Source organism: Gigantopelta aegis, chromosome 15 (genome assembly GCF_016097555.1).
Source record: "Gigantopelta aegis isolate Gae_Host chromosome 15, Gae_host_genome, whole genome shotgun sequence".
Lineage (NCBI taxonomy): Eukaryota > Metazoa > Mollusca > Gastropoda > Neomphalida > Peltospiridae > Gigantopelta > Gigantopelta aegis.
The window spans coordinates 8,377,773-8,398,005 of NC_054713.1; the positions used below are offsets into that span (position 1 = coordinate 8,377,773).

Consider the following 20,233-nt stretch of genomic DNA (forward strand, 5'->3'; position numbering starts at 1 on the left):
ATGTATTTACATCCACTGGTTTGAATCGATTCATGTCAGTATTGAGTAGTTTATAGAGGCGGCGTTATTTTTGTTTGTTTACAAACAGCTGATAGCAGACGTCGCCCTTTAACCAAGTCGCTACGCGCACGTGATATCTCGTGAAAGATATTTCTTACATAGGTTTCTTTCATGGGGCACCTCTATCCTACATGCATAGGAATGAGAGAAAAGTCAATTCCAACCCTTGGGACAAAATGTGTTTGTAAAAAGAAAAACAAAAAAAACATTTTATCACTCGTGTTGTGGGGCAGGACGTAGCCCAGTGGTAAGGCGGTCAGCGTGGGATCGATCCCCGTCGATGGACACATTGGGCTATTTCTCGTTCCAGTCAGTGCACCACATCTGGTATATCAAATGCCGTAGTGTGTACTACCCTGTTTGTGGGATGGCGCATATAAAAGATCCCTTGCTGCTAATCGAAAAGAGTGGCCCATGAAGTGGCGACAGCGGGTTTCCTCTCTGAATATCTGTGTGGTCCCTAACCGTATCTCTGACGCCATATAACCGTAAATAAAATGTGTTGAGTGCGTCTTTAAATAAAACATGTCTTTCTTTCTGTTTTTTTCTTTGCATTGTAGCATTGTAAGATGTTTCCGACTAAAAATATTTTTACGATTAATTACATATTAAATATATCTTCTTGTTTAGAATATCATTGTGTTTCTGGTCTTAATATTTGTAAAAAGCCCAAACTGGATTTTGTCTTCATATAATTTCGTAGGTACAAACAAATCTATTTTAGGAAATAAAATGAAATTTAACCTAGTACAAATATTAGAACGATCAGAAACACGTTTAATATACAGCCACTAATATATTGTGCAGAAAAATATATTTGATATTTAATTAGTCGTTAAAAAGTCTCTGTTAGTCGATAACATCTTAAAAATTGCAGCAAACTCAGGAATGTCCCATTAAAATATCATCTGTGTTTCCGTCATAAAAGAGATATTTAGATTTAGATGTATTGATGTGTTCAGTTAAAATGTAAGCAGTGCATATCTCGAGGCGTTCATTGTTGTTTCTACATCACCCACTGATGTAGAGATAAAAAGGGAGATGAATAAAGAGAAGATGAAGAAAAGAAAAGGGACGCCGCTAGAGCACATTTATTTTTGATCTTATCATCGGCTATTGGACGTCAAACATATGGTCATTCTGACACTGTTTTTAGAGGAAACCCGCTGTCGCCACATAGGCTACTCTTTTTACGACAGGCAGCAAGGTATCTTTTATTTGCGCTTCCCACAGGCAGGATAGCACAAAGCATGGCCTTTGTTGAACCAGTTATGGATCACTGGTCGGTGCAAGTGGTTTACACCTACCCATTGAGCCTTGCGGAGCACTCACTCAGGGTTTGGAGTCGGTATCTGGATTAAAAATCCCATGCCTCGACTGGGATCCGAACCCAGTACCTACCAGCATGTAGACCGATGGCCTGCCACGACGGCGGTTAGATAGATGAAAAGGAAAGCAGAAATAGCTCTTTCACTGCACTTTCCATAGACAGGACAGTACATATCACGACCTTTGTGACTTTGGATGGAAGTGGATAATAACCGGACGGGAACATCTTTCCCGCCTAAGTATAGCGCTCTGTCACACAGCGACATAACTAATAACAGCAATAATCATAATCATGATAAATAAATAATTTTGAGATTTTTTATTATTGTTTTAATTGAGTTCATGGTATGTGTAATTTATACCCCACTTAATTTACTCATATTGTCAGCTTATTTTTGACATTTCGATTCTCCTATATATACTGTAACTTTTGAAGGACAGGGACATTGTGTTGTTGTGCCCGAGAAAGACCATGCTCCTGTTTATTTTCGCTTTGGCCATTTGCGGTAAGTGTAAATATTTCTGTTTACCTTACATTAAGTTTTGTGCACAATACATAAAACTAGACGAAATGTACCTAAAACTTCAGAGGGACGTGATGTAGCCCAGTGGTAAACCGCTCGCTTGGAACGATGTCAGTCTAGGACCGATTCCCGTCGGTGGGCCCATTGGGTTATTTCTCGTTCCAGCTAGTGCACCACGACTGGTATATCAAAGCATGTGGGATGTGCAATCATGTCTGTGGGATGGTGCATATAAAAGATCCCTTACAATTAACTGAAAAATGTAGCGGGTTTCCTCTCTAACACTATATAGAAATGGCCTCACCGACGGGGACCTGACCACGCATCAAGGAAGCGCTTTACCACTGTGTGTACGTATGTGCGTGAATGATGTCGACTTATAGCACTAAAATGTATTTATTTAGGGGTGGGATGTAGCGCCATGATAGTGCTCGCATTAAGTGTAGGGGTCTAGGACCGATGGCCACTATTTGCTACATTTTCCCTTACAAAGTACTGGCACATAAATGGTCGTGGTATTAATTATCCTGTCAGTAGGGAAGTATAACAATTTCCTTTCTGCTTTCTTTATCTCTGTCTGTCTCTCTCTTGGTTGGCTCATTGGGCTACGTCTCGTTCTAAAGGCCGTGGTATGTGCTATCCTTTCTGTGGGATGGTCCATATAAAAGATCCCTTTTTAGTAATGGAAAATGTAGCGGGTTTCCTCTCTAAGACTATCAGAACTGCCAAATGTTTGACATCCAATAGCCGATGATTAATAAATCAATGTGCTCTTGTGGTATCGTTAAACAAAATAAACCTCTCTCTCTCGTTGTGTGTGTGTGTCTCGTTGTCACGTTAGAAAACCAAATAGCCGTATTCTTTAAAATGTTCTCAGATATTGTTAAACAAATATTTCTTTCTTTTTCCATTGTTCGTTACTTCAGGCATCTCTGTAAAAGGGGAATGTGAAGAGGTCTATTTAGCACATGGACTCTGGAACTGCAATTCGCAAATACGGGACAGTGGGACTACGGGCGACTTGAATAAAGAACAGTGTTCGTAAGTTCTTCCAAGGACTAATCACAGGACACCGATGGTAGCCCAACCGCCACAGCCTCCATAGAGGCAAGGTTCCAACAAGGAGCTACCTTTCTATTAATCAAGTCAAATCAACCAATTAGCTCCATTTCAATTTCGATTAACCGCTTTAAATTATGTGTCAAAATTACCTTGCAGAAATTACTAAACATTTTCATTTTGACTTTAATCCTACGGGACATTTCCAAATTCAATAGCACTAAAACAAACCCCGTTACCGACCCTGATCGGGCTGCTTGTGCTCTCTTGCACACGCCAGCGCTGGCGATCCCCTCTAAGAACCCACCCCCAAACCGTTCATGTCCTGGACGGAGGAGCCGGCGAAAGTCGATACCTGCGCCCATGACCTAACCTGACCTGACCTGACCTGACTTGATCAGTTCTTCCACAAATATGCTTTATTCACCGTCTCAGCCCCTTCGGTGAGCGCATTGGGCTATTTCTCGTTCCAGCCAGTGCACCACGACTGGTATATCAAAGGCCGTGATATGTGATATCCCTGTGGGATGGTGCATATAAAAGATCCCTTGCTACTGATGAAAAACTAGCGGGTTTCCTTTCTAAGTATATATGTGAACATGACGAAATGTTTGACATCCAATAGCCGATGATAAATAAATCAATGTGATCTAGTGGTGTCGTTATAATTTTTTTATCACGGTCTCAGTGGAAAACAAAGAGGCGGGGCGTAGCCCAGCGGTAAAGCGCTCGCCTTATGCGCGGTCGGTCTGGGATCGATCCCAGTCGCTGGGCCCATTGGGCTATTTTTCATTTTAGCCAGTCCACCACGACTGGTATATCAAAGGCCGTGGTATGAGCTATCCTGTCTGTGGGGTGGTTCATATAAAAGATCCCTTGTTAGTAATGTAAATATGTAGAGGGTTTCCTCTATTTCTATGAGTATAATATTACAAATATTCGACATCCAATAGCTGTTGAATAAAAATTCAATGGGCTTTAGTGGTGTTATTATACGAAACATACTTTAACTTTTAACTTTAACATTAGAAGACATAATATATTTATTTTAGTCTCATTGCATTTAGCCTAAAAACGACTCACAAAAAATGTATGAAAATCCCCCCCCCCCCCCAAAAAAAAAACAAACAACAAAAACAAACAAACAACAACAACAAAATAAAAACCCCAAGACAAAACCCAAACAAACAGACCTTTTCACGAACATTTGTAATTAATAGAGGATACTCCCCACGTGTCTTGTGATATCATAATATATCAACACGAGTTGATAAAAGTATGAAATCCGAGGCTTGCCGGGGTGGGGGGTGGTTGTAATTAATAGAATGAATGAATGAATGTTTAACGACACACCCCAGCACGAAAAATACATCGGCTATTGGGTGTCAAACTATGGTAATGCAAATAAATAAAGTGATGATGATCAACATCAATATAAAAATTCAAGACAAACAAAAACAGTGTAAAGAACTGTGCAAAAACACAAATATCACAGAATTATACGGATACTGAATTTTACTCAAAACTTCAATTGTGTGCTGTATTGGCCATTCTCAAAGAGAATGTTACACCCCTGCACCACGGTGAGGTTACAGCACACGCAGGGGTAATTAATAGAGGATACTCCCAGAGTGTCTTGTGATATAATATATCAGCACGAGTTGATAAAAGTATGAAATCCGAGGCTTGCCGGGGGGTATTCTTTTTATCATCCATTAGTATTCTCTTCATTTGCGACAGTTGTAAACAATGTCAGTAATGTGGGTTGAATGCCACTATATTTGGCAGCGGTAGGCTCGTTAACTAGCAGAGGCTTGCCGAGGATTTTGTACTTTTATCAACGAGTGCTGTAACCTCATCGTGGTGCAGGGGTGTAATATTTTCTTTGAGAATGGCCAATACAGCACAAATCCCCTTGTTTTCTTCGAGATACAATTGAAATTTTGAGTAAATGTCAGTATCTAACTGTGATATTCGTATTTTTGCACAGTTCTTTACACTGTTTTTATTTAAATCTTGAATTTTTATATTGATGTTGATCATCACTTTATTTGTTTGCATTACCATAGTTTGACACCCAATAGCCGGTGTATTTTTCGTGCTGGGGTGTCGTTAAGCATTCATTCATTTGATAAATTATGATATCACAAAACACGAGGGGGGTATACTTTTCATTTGCGACAGTTGTAAACAATGTCAGTAACGTGGGTTGAATGTCAGCGGCAGACTCGTTAACTAGCAGAACGGCAGTGGCGTGACGTCACTAACGGTAGGATATCGCAAATTATAGTGTCAGCGACATCTCCTACAAAAGCTTTTAATGGATGATATATACTGAACAAAAAAAGAAACTTCCGATTTGTACATATAGTATTTGTTGTGTTGAAGAATTCATAGGTAGTATTATTAGCCTTGAGCTGTATTATCAGGATTCATGAATTTTATCGATTATTTTTGCACTGTTAATCGTCGACAACGTGAAATTCAATTTGCACGTGCATGCATAGTTCGACATGTCCCGTGTAGTATTCGGCCAATTTGTTTTACTTGTCTTACTGACAAGTGAACGAAAACGCTTCAAAATTTGTCAAAAAAAATTAACGTTTTTTTTACATTGTAGCATTTTTAGTATGCCAAGAATAACAAATAATTTACACGAACGGGCGATTGGCATGCTTGATGCTGGCATGTCGACAGAAGACGTTGCAAGGCATGTTGGGAGTTCTAGTCGAGCAATACGAAATCTTCGCGTAAGATTTCGAATGAATGAATGAATGTTTAACGACACCCCAGCACGAAAAATACATCGGCTATTGGGTGTCAAACCGACAGGAAGCACCAACGACTTGCCACGTCGTGGACGTCCGCGTGTTATAACGCGTGGTCAAGACCGCTATATCATGCACACGCATTTGCGCAATCGATTCGAAACTGCCACTGCTACTGCTGCTTCATAATAACCGAATCAGTGGGCAAACGTTTCGTAATCGTCTGCGGGAGAACGGTTTACATGCACGACGTCCTTACGTCGGATGCGTTTTAACGCAACGTCATCGTCTAAATCGTCTTAATTGGGCACGTGTACACACTCGTTGGATACGGCGACGCTGGAATACCGTTCTTTTTTCGGATGAATCCAGATTTTCTTTACAACGTGGTGATGGCAGGGTGCGCGTCTACCGTAGGAGAAATGAACGCTATGCTGACTGTTGTGTTCTTGAACGAGATCGTTTCGGGGGTGGGGGTTGTGTCATGGTCTGGGCAGCCATTGCCCATGGTTATCGTTCACCACTAGTCGTCACTGATAGCAATTTAAATGCTCAACGTTACCGGGATGACATTCTCGCTCATCACGTCATTCCTCTATTCCATAACAACGCCAACATCTCGATTTTTCAGTATGATAATGCCACCTCTCATACAGCTAGAGACACTGTAAATTTTCTTAGGACAAATAACATTGATTTCATTGATGACTGGCCCGCTAAAAGTCCCCATCGAACATGTCTGGGATAGTCTGGACAGACGATTGAGGCTTCGTCACAACCCACCCGCTAACGTCAATGAACTTCATCAAGCGCTCATTCAGGAATGGAACAATATTCCACAAGCAGACACGCTAGTCAATTCTATGCGCCTGCGATGCACTGCAGTAGTTAATTCAAGAGGTGGTCATATCCGTTATTAAGTGGGTGGGTTTTTTTTTAACCCCCTACCACACTTGGTCAACAAACGATGCATCATGGAACACTCTTTAAACGCATATATAACAATTATTCCCCCGGTTTGTTTTCATCAAGTTATGTTCAAGCAAAGTTAGCGGAAGTTTCTTATTTTGTTCAGTATATATATATATATCCGATTTATAAAAAATGCAGATTAAAAACTAATTTGCTTATTTTCAGGGAATAATATATCTTCTTTGGACAAACGAAACTAACTATACATATTTTTTATATCACTAAGCAACTCTGAGACTTCCCTTTAAAATTACGGAAAATTAAACATTGTTGCAGGACTTTCAGCCAAGAATTGACATGTAAACTGGTTGTACTTGAGGAGTGCGTAGACTCGCCAAAGACGACGTATTACGGTATTCCACTGAACGACTTGAGAGCCTCATTGGAGAGACAACTGATAAACCTGAACGCAAAGTGTAAGTAGGATTTACCAGTATACTATATATACTACCGACAAAAATTAAGGGAATGACTGATGTGAATGTAACTATCGTTGACATGCACTGTTACAATACAGTGGCGTTGCATTTGAACGCTTCATCTGATCAAAATGAAATTTCACAGCATGCATGAACAGCATGTGATGCACGTGTACACAGAAGATCACAATCACTGATGCAAGTGAGGTAATCACATGCGTGAAAATGGTCCCAAGACAATACCTTAATGAAGAGACGAAATGGCGAATTGTCGGTACGATAGAGGGAGGTACGTCAATATGCCCAAATGTTTGGTAAATCAAAAAGTGTAATTTCTAGAGTGTGGGATAAGTACCGTCAAACTGGCGGGGTTGCAACGAGACCTGGGCGTGGCAGGCCTAAAAAGACGACACCTCGACAAAATCGTACCATAACATTAATTGCTCTACGCAATAGATTCAAATCAGCTGCTGCTATCAACAGTGAATTCCGTACAATAACAGGAAGGCGAATTTCAACATCGACCGTCAAGAACAGACTCTACAAAGCCCGCCTGAAAGCGAGGCATCCTCTGAAGGGTGTGACCCTAACAGCTCACCATAGGCGGCAACGATTACGGTGGGCTAGGCAACACCAGGGACGGACTGTGCGACAATGGCGTTACACCATGTTTACAGACGAATCCGAGGTTCTGCCTGAGATTCACAGATGGCAGAAAACGTTGTTGGCGACGTATCGGCGAGAGATATGCCCGGGCTACAATTCTAGACCATGATCGGTATGGGGGTGGTAGTGTCATGGTGTGGGGAGGGATCACACATGACAGGCGAACAGATTTGATTATTGTTAATGGAAATTTGACTGGCCAGAGATATCTGGACCAAATTTTGCGTCCTGTCGTTGTTTTAGTGGCGAGAAATATTGGCAGAAATGTTGAATTTCAAGACGACAATGCAAGACCACATCGCGCTCGGATAGTCACCGATTACCTACGACAACAAGGCATACCGACAATCGACTGGCCCGCTAAGTCCCCCGATATGTCCCCTATAGAGCACCTGTGGGACGTTCTTGGGCGGAGAATGTACGCCAGGGACCCAGCACCCGCCAACGTGGCCCAGCTTGCGGTAGGCGTTCAGAATGAATGGCGGGCAATACCCAGGGCAACCATACGTACATTAATCAACAGTATGCCATCAAGGTGTCGAGCAAGCATCGCCCACGCCCCAAATTTGTTTTCCAGACGTTAATCGAAATAAAACATTCACTATAATTTCACCCGTTCCCTTATTTTTTGTCGGTAGTATATATCACGCAAGGTGTAAGTAGGATTTACCCGTCTCCTATATATCACGCAAGGTGTAAGTAGGATTTACCAGTATCCTATATATGACGCAAGGTGTAAGTAGAATTTACCTGTGTCCTATATATTACGCAAGGTGTAAGTAGGATTTACCTGTATACTATATATCACGCAAGGTGTAAGTAGGATTTACCTGTATACTATACATCACTCAATGTATAAGTAGGAATGAATGAATGAATGAATGAATGTTTAACGACACCCCAGCACGAAAAATACATCGGCTATTGGGTGTCAAACTATGGTAATGCACATAAATAAAGTGATGATCAACATCAATATAAAAATTCAAGGTTTAAACAAAAACAGTGTAAAGAACTGTGCAAAAATACAAATACAAATATCACAGAATTTTACGGACACCGAATTTTACTCTAAACTTCAATTTGTGCTGTATTGGCCATTCTCAAAGAGAATGTTACACCCCTGCACCACGGTGAGGTTACAGCACACGCAGGGGTGTATAAGTAGGATTTACCTGTGTGCTATATATCCGGTAGCAGTTCAACATTTCTAGGTATTCGGATCGAGTCTCGACAATATCAACCCCCGCCCCCTGTCTATCTCTCTCTTATTTTTCTCGCTCTCTCGCATTTTGTTTTCTCGTTCTTTAACCGACATGTTTTCGTTTAGCCGTGTTGTAGCGGTTCCCCCACCGTCTCTCTCTTTGTCTCCCTTACTGACTTTTTTTTATATCCCATGTACTTACACACATACATATACACACACAGATATAAACAGAGAGGGAGGGGGCAGAGAGAGATAGAGAGAGATAGAGAGATACATACATACATACATACATAACGAGAGTTAGTTTTGTTTAACAGCACCACAATAGAGCGTTGATATATTAATGTTAATTTAGGTTTAGAGTTTGGCTGCTTGATAATTACTAGTTGTGTAACAATACATCGAACTATCGATATTTTGCGATAGTCAGTGTCTCAACAGTAATGCATCGATGGTTAATTCAACTATCGATAACTATCGCAAATGTTTGCTCCACTATCGATAGTTTCGATAGTATGCATAGTGAAATCCTTTGATCTTGTGGAGTAAAACAATCAAAGATATCCATCATTATCCATCATTGCAAAGAAGTTCATCTACGTCCCTGCTACGTTGGTGCCCTTAGTGATTTCAACAGCCGGCGATATTGTCACTACACAATGACTGCAATTAAAGTCAAACACGTGGTCAAGTTAATTTTTATACGCAAACATTGGAAAACCATAAAAATTATATTTTTCTGCAGAAACCTTCGAAACCATAAATAAATGGTTAATAATAAGTTGATATTTCTGCAAAAACATCAATAATGTGGGGTCTTTATATCATAAATTTATTAAATATGATTCCACTACCTTGTGACATTGTTACAAATAACTAAGTACAAACACGCACATACACAAAAACACAAACATACGTACAGACACATGCGCACATACATACATGTTGGAAGATTGAAGTAAACAGTTTTGTAAAGCACTTTGACACAAGACTGTGCGCCACATTTTGGTGGAGTGTGATCATCTCAAGCCGACGAGAAATGATATATTTGTCTACAGAAATGTTTTGGAATCTTTTTTAATTCCATCCAGAATTAATTGTTAAGTTTTTAAAACACTTCGACTTCTATACAAAGTTTTAAAATGTACTTACCTTGATTTGTATTATACTTTTTATCCACAGCTCCTTACACTGGTTTTACATAAATATATATAACTAATATTTTCATATACTTGCCATTTGTGACACCCAATAGCCGATGTGTATTTTTGTCATGGGGTGTCGTTAAACATTTATTCATTCATTCATTTGTGAAATATCTATTTATATTACTGTTATCAAGCGATTTAAGAATTCACAATATTATTGTAATACTATTGCAATAGGACTATCACTATTGCAATACTGTCACAATAGTAGTTCAACTATCGCAATACTATTTCAACAGTAAAACTGACCGCAGTAGTCATCCCTAACAAATACTGAAGGTCTGCATGTTAAGATGACCTTGGTTTCACATTTTTTTTTATTACATTTCCAACTTGCTGTTCATTTGACTTTTTTTCAGGTGCCCGGTTTATGAACTAACGCACAGCAAAGAATTAAATTCCAGGATGATTTCTTTAAAACTCAACCAGATTTAAGGATTAACTCCATAAACTTGAAAACTGTGGCATAACAGGAAATGCACTAAGTTGGATTAAATATTATATATCAAACAGAAAGCAACGAGTCATCGTAAATGGTAATAAATGCAGGCACTTTAATGGCCGGAGTACCTCAAGGCTCAGTATTAGGACCATTATTATTTTTAATTTATATTAGTGATATTGCAGATAACCTAGACTAAAAAAAATGTAGTGCTGGGGTGTCGTTAAACATTCATTCATTCATTGATGTACAAGGTGGTGTTTACTCTTGAAATTAAAAGAAAGAGGTCAGTAAACAGGTTATTTGCGCACTTTATTGGAACAGACTATAAAACAGTTTGGTCAACGTGTCAATTCCATTGCTGTTGCAATATGTGAGGGACAGTCTCTGATGGCGGTTTACCCCTATCCCTCTCCAAAACAAAATATTTGTAGACATTTCTAAGTAACTTTTGAGCAAAACTCTCAAGAAGCATTCTGAGTGTCTGATCGATTATACCGGTATTAAAGGTGCTATCTCAAAGTTGCATATGACAGCTATTGCAAATCATTTTTTAAAATTAAATTTTGCCATAAATAATTTTAACAAAATAATGTTTGTATCTACTAGTAGAAAATACATTTTTCTTGTAGAATCTTTATCACAAACAGATGCTCACATATAACTATAATATAGCACCTTTAAGTGGTTGCAAGATTGTGTAAATTTCTAATATTCACTAAATATCATAATTAATAATTCATGCTGCAATTCAAAATACTCAGTTAACCTGTAGTTTTAAATTAAAAGTTTGTTTAATGGTAAATGAAATTGACACGTTGATCTAAATTTGTTATAGTCTGTTCCAATAAAGTTGTTTACTAACATTTTTTTTTTAATTTCCAGAGTAAACACCACCTTGTACATCAATGAGAGCCTAAACAAGTATATGCTAAGGTAGGGTATCATTAAAACGATATTTACTTGTCAGTTTAATATGAAAATAATTGAGGAAAATCATTTTTATTCTATTTCCGACACTACTTTAGTTGCTTACATCTCTTCCATTGAAAACAACATTAATTCAAACTTGTTAAAGCTTCACGAAAGGTCCACAAAATGGCTTGTATATTTCAATTCAGATAAAACTAGCGTTGTACGTTTTACAAAAGCAAAAATAAAGTCAAAACCTAACATTGTATTTAGTACCAAAACAAAAAACACGGCAGCAACTCGTAAGCATTTAGGTTTAACTTTTTCAGCAAATACCAAGTAGACAATACATATTGATCATATTTGTAAATCGGCTTCGGTAATGATTTCTGTACATAGGAAATTGAAATATTTACTAAATCGACCAACATTACTGAAAAAATATAGAGAGGATAATAAACGAGTTACCAGTTATCAAATGTATGTCCCGAGTGAAATAATTTTCAGTTGTCATGAGGGACATAAATTTGATAACTGGTACCGAGTTTGTTATTCTATTTATTACCTCAGCTATTTTTGTCTCTAAAAGCCTTTATTTTCGACGCACATGCACGAAAGCTAACCTGTATAAAAACGAGTAAACCACGTTATGCAGTGTTCTGAGAATTACTATAACTTTGTAATTTAATCACGTTCATAATTTTAATTTTTTTTACAAGTGTACAAAGAGTACACTTTTGACCACCCCCTCCCCTAAAAGTGTAGATCCCCAAATGAAAAATGCTGATGTGGCGAAGTAATCCAGGTCCATATTCCCCAAAACAAGGCCAGGGCACTAGCTAGGAGTTTCCATGGATTGTACCTAGAGCACACAATGGTTGTAACAATAAAGATAAATTTCAAATAAAAAATTGTTTATATTGTTCTTTCACTGTTCACAGTACAAAACAGGTCTGGATATACAGATGACACAAAAGAGAATCACTTTTTATTATTTTCAAAAAGGAGCCAAGGAGATTACTTTCATACACAGTATTTCAGGATGTGAATAATGTCCCGGTCCACAAGAAAGACCCACAATATACAAATACAGGGTGGCCCAAAGAGGAATGAATGAATGAATGTTTAACGACACCCCAGCACGAAAAATGCATCGGCTATTGGGTGTCAAACTATGGTAATGCAAACAAATAAGGTGATGATCAACATCAATATAAAAATTCAAGATTTAAATGAAAACAGTGTAAAGAACTGCAAAAATACAAATATCACAAATAGATTCCGACTTTTACTCAAAATCTCAGTTGTATCTTGAAGAAAACAAGGGGATTTGTGCTGTATTGGCCATTCTCAAAGATAATGTTACATCCCTGCACCACGGTGAGGTAACAGCACGCGCAGGGGCCCAAAAAAGGTGTCCCTGTCCAAAGTTTCAAATAAGTGGGGATAATTCAAAAGTAGTATTTGTGTTTCTACTATTGTTGGTGGAGAAACACCACAAATTGCTCCAGAAACATGATTAAAACATGATAAAATCACAAGCACTGTCCATATCCAGGTGACCCAGTATTAAAAAATGTCAGTGCATTACAAAAATTGACAACTGTTAGCCGGAAGTGTACACTGGGCCGCTTGTGCGAAATACAAATCAGACTATATAAAGTCGAAACTTTAAGAAGTTTTATAACCAGGGGTAGAGGCTCAAACTTTATAACCCCTGCGTGTACTGTAACCTCACCGTGGTGCAGGGGTGAAACATTCTCCTTGAGAATGGCTAATACAGTACAACTCCCCTTTTGGGGCGCCTTGTTTGCCGTGAGGTGCGACCCGTGAAAATGGATGATGGGATCCTGGTGATTGAGTTGGGGCATACCTGCGGGTATGACTTCTGGCAATACATCACTTTGGCCCGGAGTTCAAATAGACGGGCGGTCAGGTAGGCCCGACCTGATCAATCGGCTGGTCACGCCAAGCTCGAGAGCACACAATCTTTGTTTTGTTTACATTTAGTCAAGAGCAAACATTGTTTTATATACCATATGTATTTGTTACTCTTGGGGCGGTGGCTAGGGTCAATTGGGTGATTTTGTTTTCTTAATGCCCAAGTATATCAATCATGTATCCCTGGCATGGCTGTCTGCTGGTTATCCGCAGCACCATGTTCCCTTGTTGGACTCGGTGGTGGGTGGGGGGCATGGTTGATGAACCTTTTATTCATTAAATATGGATTTAACCAAAAAATTAATTACAAATTCTGATGGGACCCTGAAAAGGGTCCACACCGAAGTTTCGGACTTCTTGTCTTCGGACGAGGAGTCCATGAAATCAAAGAAAAGTGTGAAGAAATCCAAAGTGATTTCTTCACAAAATTGGCCAAGGTTTCTTGTCATCAGTTCTACTGATGATGGGGCCTTGAACAAATTATCCCCGTTTGCCATTCAAAAGGCAATTGTTGGCTTGGCTGGTGAGCCAAAATCAGTTAAAAAAATTAAAAATGGGCTGTTGGTTGAATGTTCAACCGACAAGCATTCAACTTGCCTCCTCAAGTCGACAGTTTTTTGTAACGTGCCGATTAAGGTAACTCCGCATACCTCCCTCAACTCGTCAAAGGGAGTGATCAGATGCAGAGATTTGGAAGGTGTTACTGAAGAAGAAATCTGCGAAAATTTAAGTTCTCAGGGTGTTACTGCGGTGAGGAGGATAAAGGTTCGTCGAAACAATGACTTGTTACCGACGAATACTTGTATCCTCACCTTTAACGTCCCTACCCTTCCTCAATCTGTCAAAGCCGGTTACCTTAATATTCCTGTTGAACCCTTTGTTCCAAACCCCTTGCGTTGCTTCAAATGCCAGCGGTTTGGCCATGGTCAGAACACATGTCGTGGAAAACTTACATGCGCTCGTTGTGGTCTATTTGACCATGACAGCAAGACATGTAAGAACGATACACTTTGTATCAACTGCAAGGGAAACCACTGTGCATACTCGCGAGAGTGTCCGCGGTGGAAGTTGGAGAAAAGAGTTCAACAGGTGAAGGTACAAAATAAACTGTCCTTCACTGATGCCAGGAGGTTGGTGGAGACAGCAACACCTACAGTCGGTGACAAGTCATATGCAGCTGCAGCTGCTGCCAAAGTCGCCACTAAAAGTGTTGCGGTCAACACAGACCTCACTTGGCATTGTGATGAAGCCAAGTACAAGAAACTGTCTGATATTGAGAAGACGCAAAAACAGGTGCAAAAAGCAGCACAAAAACAAAAAATCACACCCCAGAAAAAGGAAATTGAAACTCGTGTCATTGGATTTTAAAAATCCACCAAATAGGTCGAGCACTAGTCTCCCTAAGACAGGCAATGACACAAAGAAATCTCCAAAGAAAGCTACAGAAGTACTCTCTGGTAGGCTGAAAAAGATCGAATTACGTTCGGTCCCGATCAGCAATATGTATGATACTTTGGCTGATATCGGTGATGATGATATGGAGATTTCATCTCCAGATCATTGCCGATCACAAAGACCACCAGCAAAGCCAAAGATAAAACCCATACTTCCTCCCGATGGAAAATAAAGTTATCCAGTGGAACTGTCGTGGGCTTAGGCCCAATTTTGATGAATTAAGTCTTCTAATTCAAAAGTATAATCCTCTTGCAGTGTGTCTTCAGGAAACTTTCCTGAAGGATACTGACAGTATTAACATCAGAGGATTTAATCTCTACCATAAATGTCAACAGAGTGAAAACAGAGCGTCTGGGGGCGTTTCCATTATTGTAAATGAAAACATTCCCCAGAGTGAAGTCATATTAAAGTCGACTTTACAAGCTGTGGCCGTAAAGGTCACGGCTCATAAAACTATTACTCTCTGTTCAGTTTATTTACCCCCTCGAAACAATTACAATTTTAGCACTAGGGACTTTCAAGGTCTTCTTGATCAACTCCCTACTCCCTTTATTATCATGGGAGATTTTAATGCACACCACACTTTGTGGGGATGCGATGACATAAACACTAGAGGTAAACAATTAGAAGACTTAATTCTCAAAAATGACTTAATATTACTTAATGATAAAAGTCATACATACTTTCATCCTGCAAGTGGTTCTTTCACATCCATTGATTTAACCCTTTGTAGTCCATCACTTTGTCTTGATTTCTCATGGAAAGTTTGTCCAGACCCTTGTGGTAGTGACCACTTTCCAGTTATTTTGGAGAATGATGGACCTCCATCACTTGAAAGAGTTCAGAGATGGAGGTTGACGGGGGCAAACTGGGATCAATTTCGGCATCTGTGCAGCACTCGACTGCAACAAACTGCCATGACTGGTGCCGATGATCCCATGTCTTTGTTCACCTCCATCTTGAAAGATATTGCAGAGGAAACTATTCCTAAGACTTCGGCAGTACCGAAGCGTTTCAATAAACCATGGTTCAATGAGACATGCAAAGATGCAATCAAAGAGCGAAACAGGACCCTCGAGAGGTTCAAACGCGAACCTACCGGGGATAACCTGAATAGTTATCGCATTGCTCGGGCAAAGGCTCGTAAAACTATCAGACAGAGTAAGAAATCATCTTGGAGAAATTATGTCTCCAAGTTGACTTCTCAAACATCTGTGAAATCTGTCTGGAATAGGATACGTAAAATCAAGGGAAAAGAATCCAATAATACAGTTCGCCATTTGTCTGTCAATGACACGGATGTTACGTCTCATCGTGACATTGCCAATGCATTGGCAGACAGTTTCTCCCATAACTCCTCTTCTTCTTTCAGTACAGATGCTTTTACGTCTGTCAGAAATAGAGCTGAAAAGCAACCTATTAACTTTTCATCTGAAAATGTTGAAGTATACAACAGGCACTTCTCTTTGGAGGAGTTACAGGATGCTCTACGTAGAGCCCATGATACTTCGGTAGGACCAGATGAAATACATTATCAACTCTTAAAACACTTACCTGAATCATCCTTAATGGTTCTATTAAATATCTTTAACAAAATCTGGACTTCGGGTGACTTTCCTTCTGATTGGAGAAAAGCCATTGTCATTCCTATTCCTAAGCCTGGTAAGGATCCAACAAATCCTACCAGTTATCGGCCTATTGCTTTGACAAGTTGCATTTGTAAAACCATGGAAAGAATGATCAACCGTAGACTTGTCTGGTATCTTGAGTCCCACAAATTGCTTACTAACGTGCAATGTGGGTTCAGGCCTAGACGTAGCACGGTCGATCATCTTGTTAGATTTGAAACGTTCTGTAGGGATGCTTTTATCCATAACCAGCATTTGGTATCGGTCTTTTTTGACCTCGAGAAAGCTTATGATACCACGTGGAAGTATGGGATTTTGAAAGACCTCCATGGCATGGGCCTAAGAGGCATACGGCCTGGCTTTATCTCAAATTTCTTACAGAATAGGTCTTTCAAGGTACGAGTGGGATCTACGTTATCCGATTCTCGCTCCCAAGAGATGGGTGTGCCTCAAGGTAGCATCCTGTCAGTAACTTTATTTTCCGTGAAAATTAACAGCATCATCCAGTGTTTAAAACCTGGCATTGATAGCTCGTTATATGTCGACGATTTTCAGATTTGCTACAGGTCGTCCAGTATGAGTATCATTGAACGTCAGTTGCAGCTTTGTTTGAATAAACTTCAACAATGGGCAACTGACAATGGATTTCGATTCTCAAAGTCAAAAACAGTCTGTATGCATATCTGCCAGAAAAGAGGTCACCATTTAGATCCACAGCTGTTTCTGGACAAAACTCCGGTTCCAGTTGTGGAGGAGACCAAATTTCTGGGGGTTATTTTTGACAGGAGGCTATCTTTTGTTCCTCATTTACAGTATGTAAAAAAGAAGGGCTTAAAGGCCCTCAATATCTTAAAGGTTATTGGTAAGACTGAATGGGGAGCAGACCGAAAGGTTATGCTCCGACTTTATAGATCTTTAGTTCGGTCTAAACTTGATTATGGGTGCATTGTGTATGGGTCAGCACGTAAGTCTTACTTGCAAATGCTAGATCCTATACACAACCAGGGACTTAGGCTTTGTCTTGGTGCTTTCAAAACATCTCCTGTGGAGAGCTTGTACGTCGATGCACACGAACCTAGTTTGGGTGCTAGACGTGCAAAGCTTTCTCTGCAGTATGCTACAAAGATTAAATCAATGCCACAACATCCTGCACACAATGCGGTGTTTGATAATAAATATATGAAATTATTTGATGCGAAACCGAATGCGATTCGAACATTTGGTCTTCGCATTAAGCAGTTTTTATCAGTTTCCAACATTGATTTAACAGACATTTTGGAAACGCCTTCATATTTTATTTTGCCACCTTGGTGTATCAAACCACCAAAAATTGTATTCGATCTTGTGCATCTAAAAAAAGATCGCACAGATGCAGTTATTTATAAACAACATTTCATGGAAATCCAAGAGCGGTACTGTGATTACATTCCTGTTTACACAGACGGATCACGGGATGGGAATTCGGTGGCTTGTGCTACAGTGTTTCCATCAGACACAATAATTTCCATGAGATTGCCCGATTCAGCATCAATCTTTACTGCTGAAATATGGGCAATCATTAAAGCCCTGGAACAGATTAAGGATTCATATGCATCCAAGTATATTATTTTTACAGACTCACTTTCGTGTCTTCAAGCTCTACAGTACATGAAATTGGAGCACCCCTTAGTTGGGATGGTGATACGAAAGTGTGTCTTTTTATCAATTGCCAATAAAGATGTTATACTGTGTTGGGTACCCAGCCATGTTGGCATTAGGGGTAACGAAAAGGCAGATGTTGCTGCCAAGTCTGCTTTGAACTTGCCCCGTGTCCATGTTGGTGTCCCCTACAGTGATTTTAAATTTCATATTAACCAATATATCTTTTCGACTTGGCAGGATGATTGGGACGGTGCGGTTGCGAATAAGCTTCATTCTGTCAAGGCGGTCCTGGGAGAGTGGCAGTCATCCTACAGGCGATGCAGGAAGGATGAGGTGGTCTTATGCCGTGCCCGCATCGGCCATACATATTTGACGCATTCATTTATTTTAAAGAAGGACCCTCCTCCTCAGTGTGAACACTGTCAGTGTACACTGACTGTGCGGCACATTTTGGTGGAGTGTGATCATCTCAAGCCGACAAGAAATGATATATTTGGCAACAGAAATGTTTTGGAATCATTTAAATTCCATCCAATGTTAATTGTAAAGTTTTTAAAACACTTTGACTTCTATACAAAATTTTAAGATATACTTAACTTGATTTTATATATTGTATTATACTTCCCCCCCCCCACAGCTCCTTACACTGTGGTTTTACATGAGTGTATATAAATATGTTCATATACTTACCATTTGTGACACCCAATAGCCGATATGTATTTTTGTGCTGGGGTGTCGTTAAACAAACATTCAATCAATCAATCAATCAAACTTTATAAAGTCTACACGTTAAGTTTGGACTTTAAAAGTTTTATAAGCACGGGGCCTGATCCTAGTAACCCTGGCCACTATATGACTGACCAACGGACTTGAAAAAGGGAACTGCACAAAATACAGGTATGTTCAACATACCAGGTGGCAGGACTGACAATTAGATGATGACTTCGTAGTCATCTAATTGGCTAGTTCTGCCCTAGTGTATGTAATCATACAAACAGCTTCGGGGCTGAGTGCAAAAATAGTCTACATGTACTCAGCCGAAATGCTCACATTATACTGAGTTTTTCATAAGTGTCAAATTCTTCTTCCTCTATCCACAGGTACGTCTACACATCAAAGGCTGATGAAAATCGTCATATTATTAAAGTCCATGGCGTACACTTCCGGCTAACAGTCGTCTGCTATATTGAAATTTATTGTAAATTTTTGGAGAATTTTTGTAATGTCGAACGACGGTTCACCATTCAAAAAATTAAGAAAGGGGAGGTGGGATGAGCGCGAAGAGGTACCACTGTTGAGGCTTGTGCATGCAAATCATAAAGTATTGTTCGGTATGTTTAAAGGGCCATAAAAGGGGCGAGAGCAGCGGGAGGCGAGATGGACCTCAATTGGTAAGTCGGCGCGGATCCAGGATTTTGTAATAGAGTGTGCACAAAACCCCTTAAAGGTTTTTGACCGGTCGATGGGATAAGTTAGCATTTTATGTATTTTATTTTGTGTATTCTGTAATATATGTTGTTTGACCAAAACTAGCTTTGGGAGGGGGGAGGCTGTAAGTGGTGTGTACAACGTTAAAAGCTATTTCGTTCCTCTGTTGTTAATTTATAATTCCATGTAAATTTTAAAACAAAAATTAAAGTCCTGTTTTCAACTGCACAAGGGAGATTGCCATTAAAGGGGTGTAACGTAATTTAGTCTATTACAGCTGTGCCAAAGATAATAATGAACATATAATCGATGTCCCAAACTGCGTTCACCAAGGAACAAAAACATGAACACGACTTTTACGGAAATACTATTCCACATTTTTAAGCTATGGTAACGTTAAAAATCGACAATGTGGACGTAAAATAAATTAATTCTAGTAAACCAAAGTGAAGCACCCTCCAACAAACAGGAACGAGTGCAACGTTTCTAAGTATCGTACAGTGCATGTGCAAATTCAATTTGTCAAGTATTCTGGTCCGGTCCGCATTTTACCAACTTTCATCGCTAACACTTG

General features: G+C 39.6%; 1 protein-coding gene across 1 annotated transcript; it reads left to right on the plus strand.

Moving 5' to 3' along the window:
* Window positions 1–1,499: 1,499 nt before the first annotated feature.
* Window positions 1,500–11,255, plus strand: LOC121390453. The gene is made up of 4 exons (XM_041522272.1): window positions 1,500–1,895; window positions 2,840–2,954; window positions 6,989–7,128; window positions 10,572–11,255. Exons 1-4 carry the CDS (start codon window positions 1,862–1,864, stop codon window positions 10,589–10,591), a joined length of 309 nt encoding a protein of 102 aa, XP_041378206.1. The 5' UTR covers window positions 1,500–1,861; the 3' UTR covers window positions 10,592–11,255.
* Window positions 11,256–20,233: the final 8,978 nt, after the last annotated feature.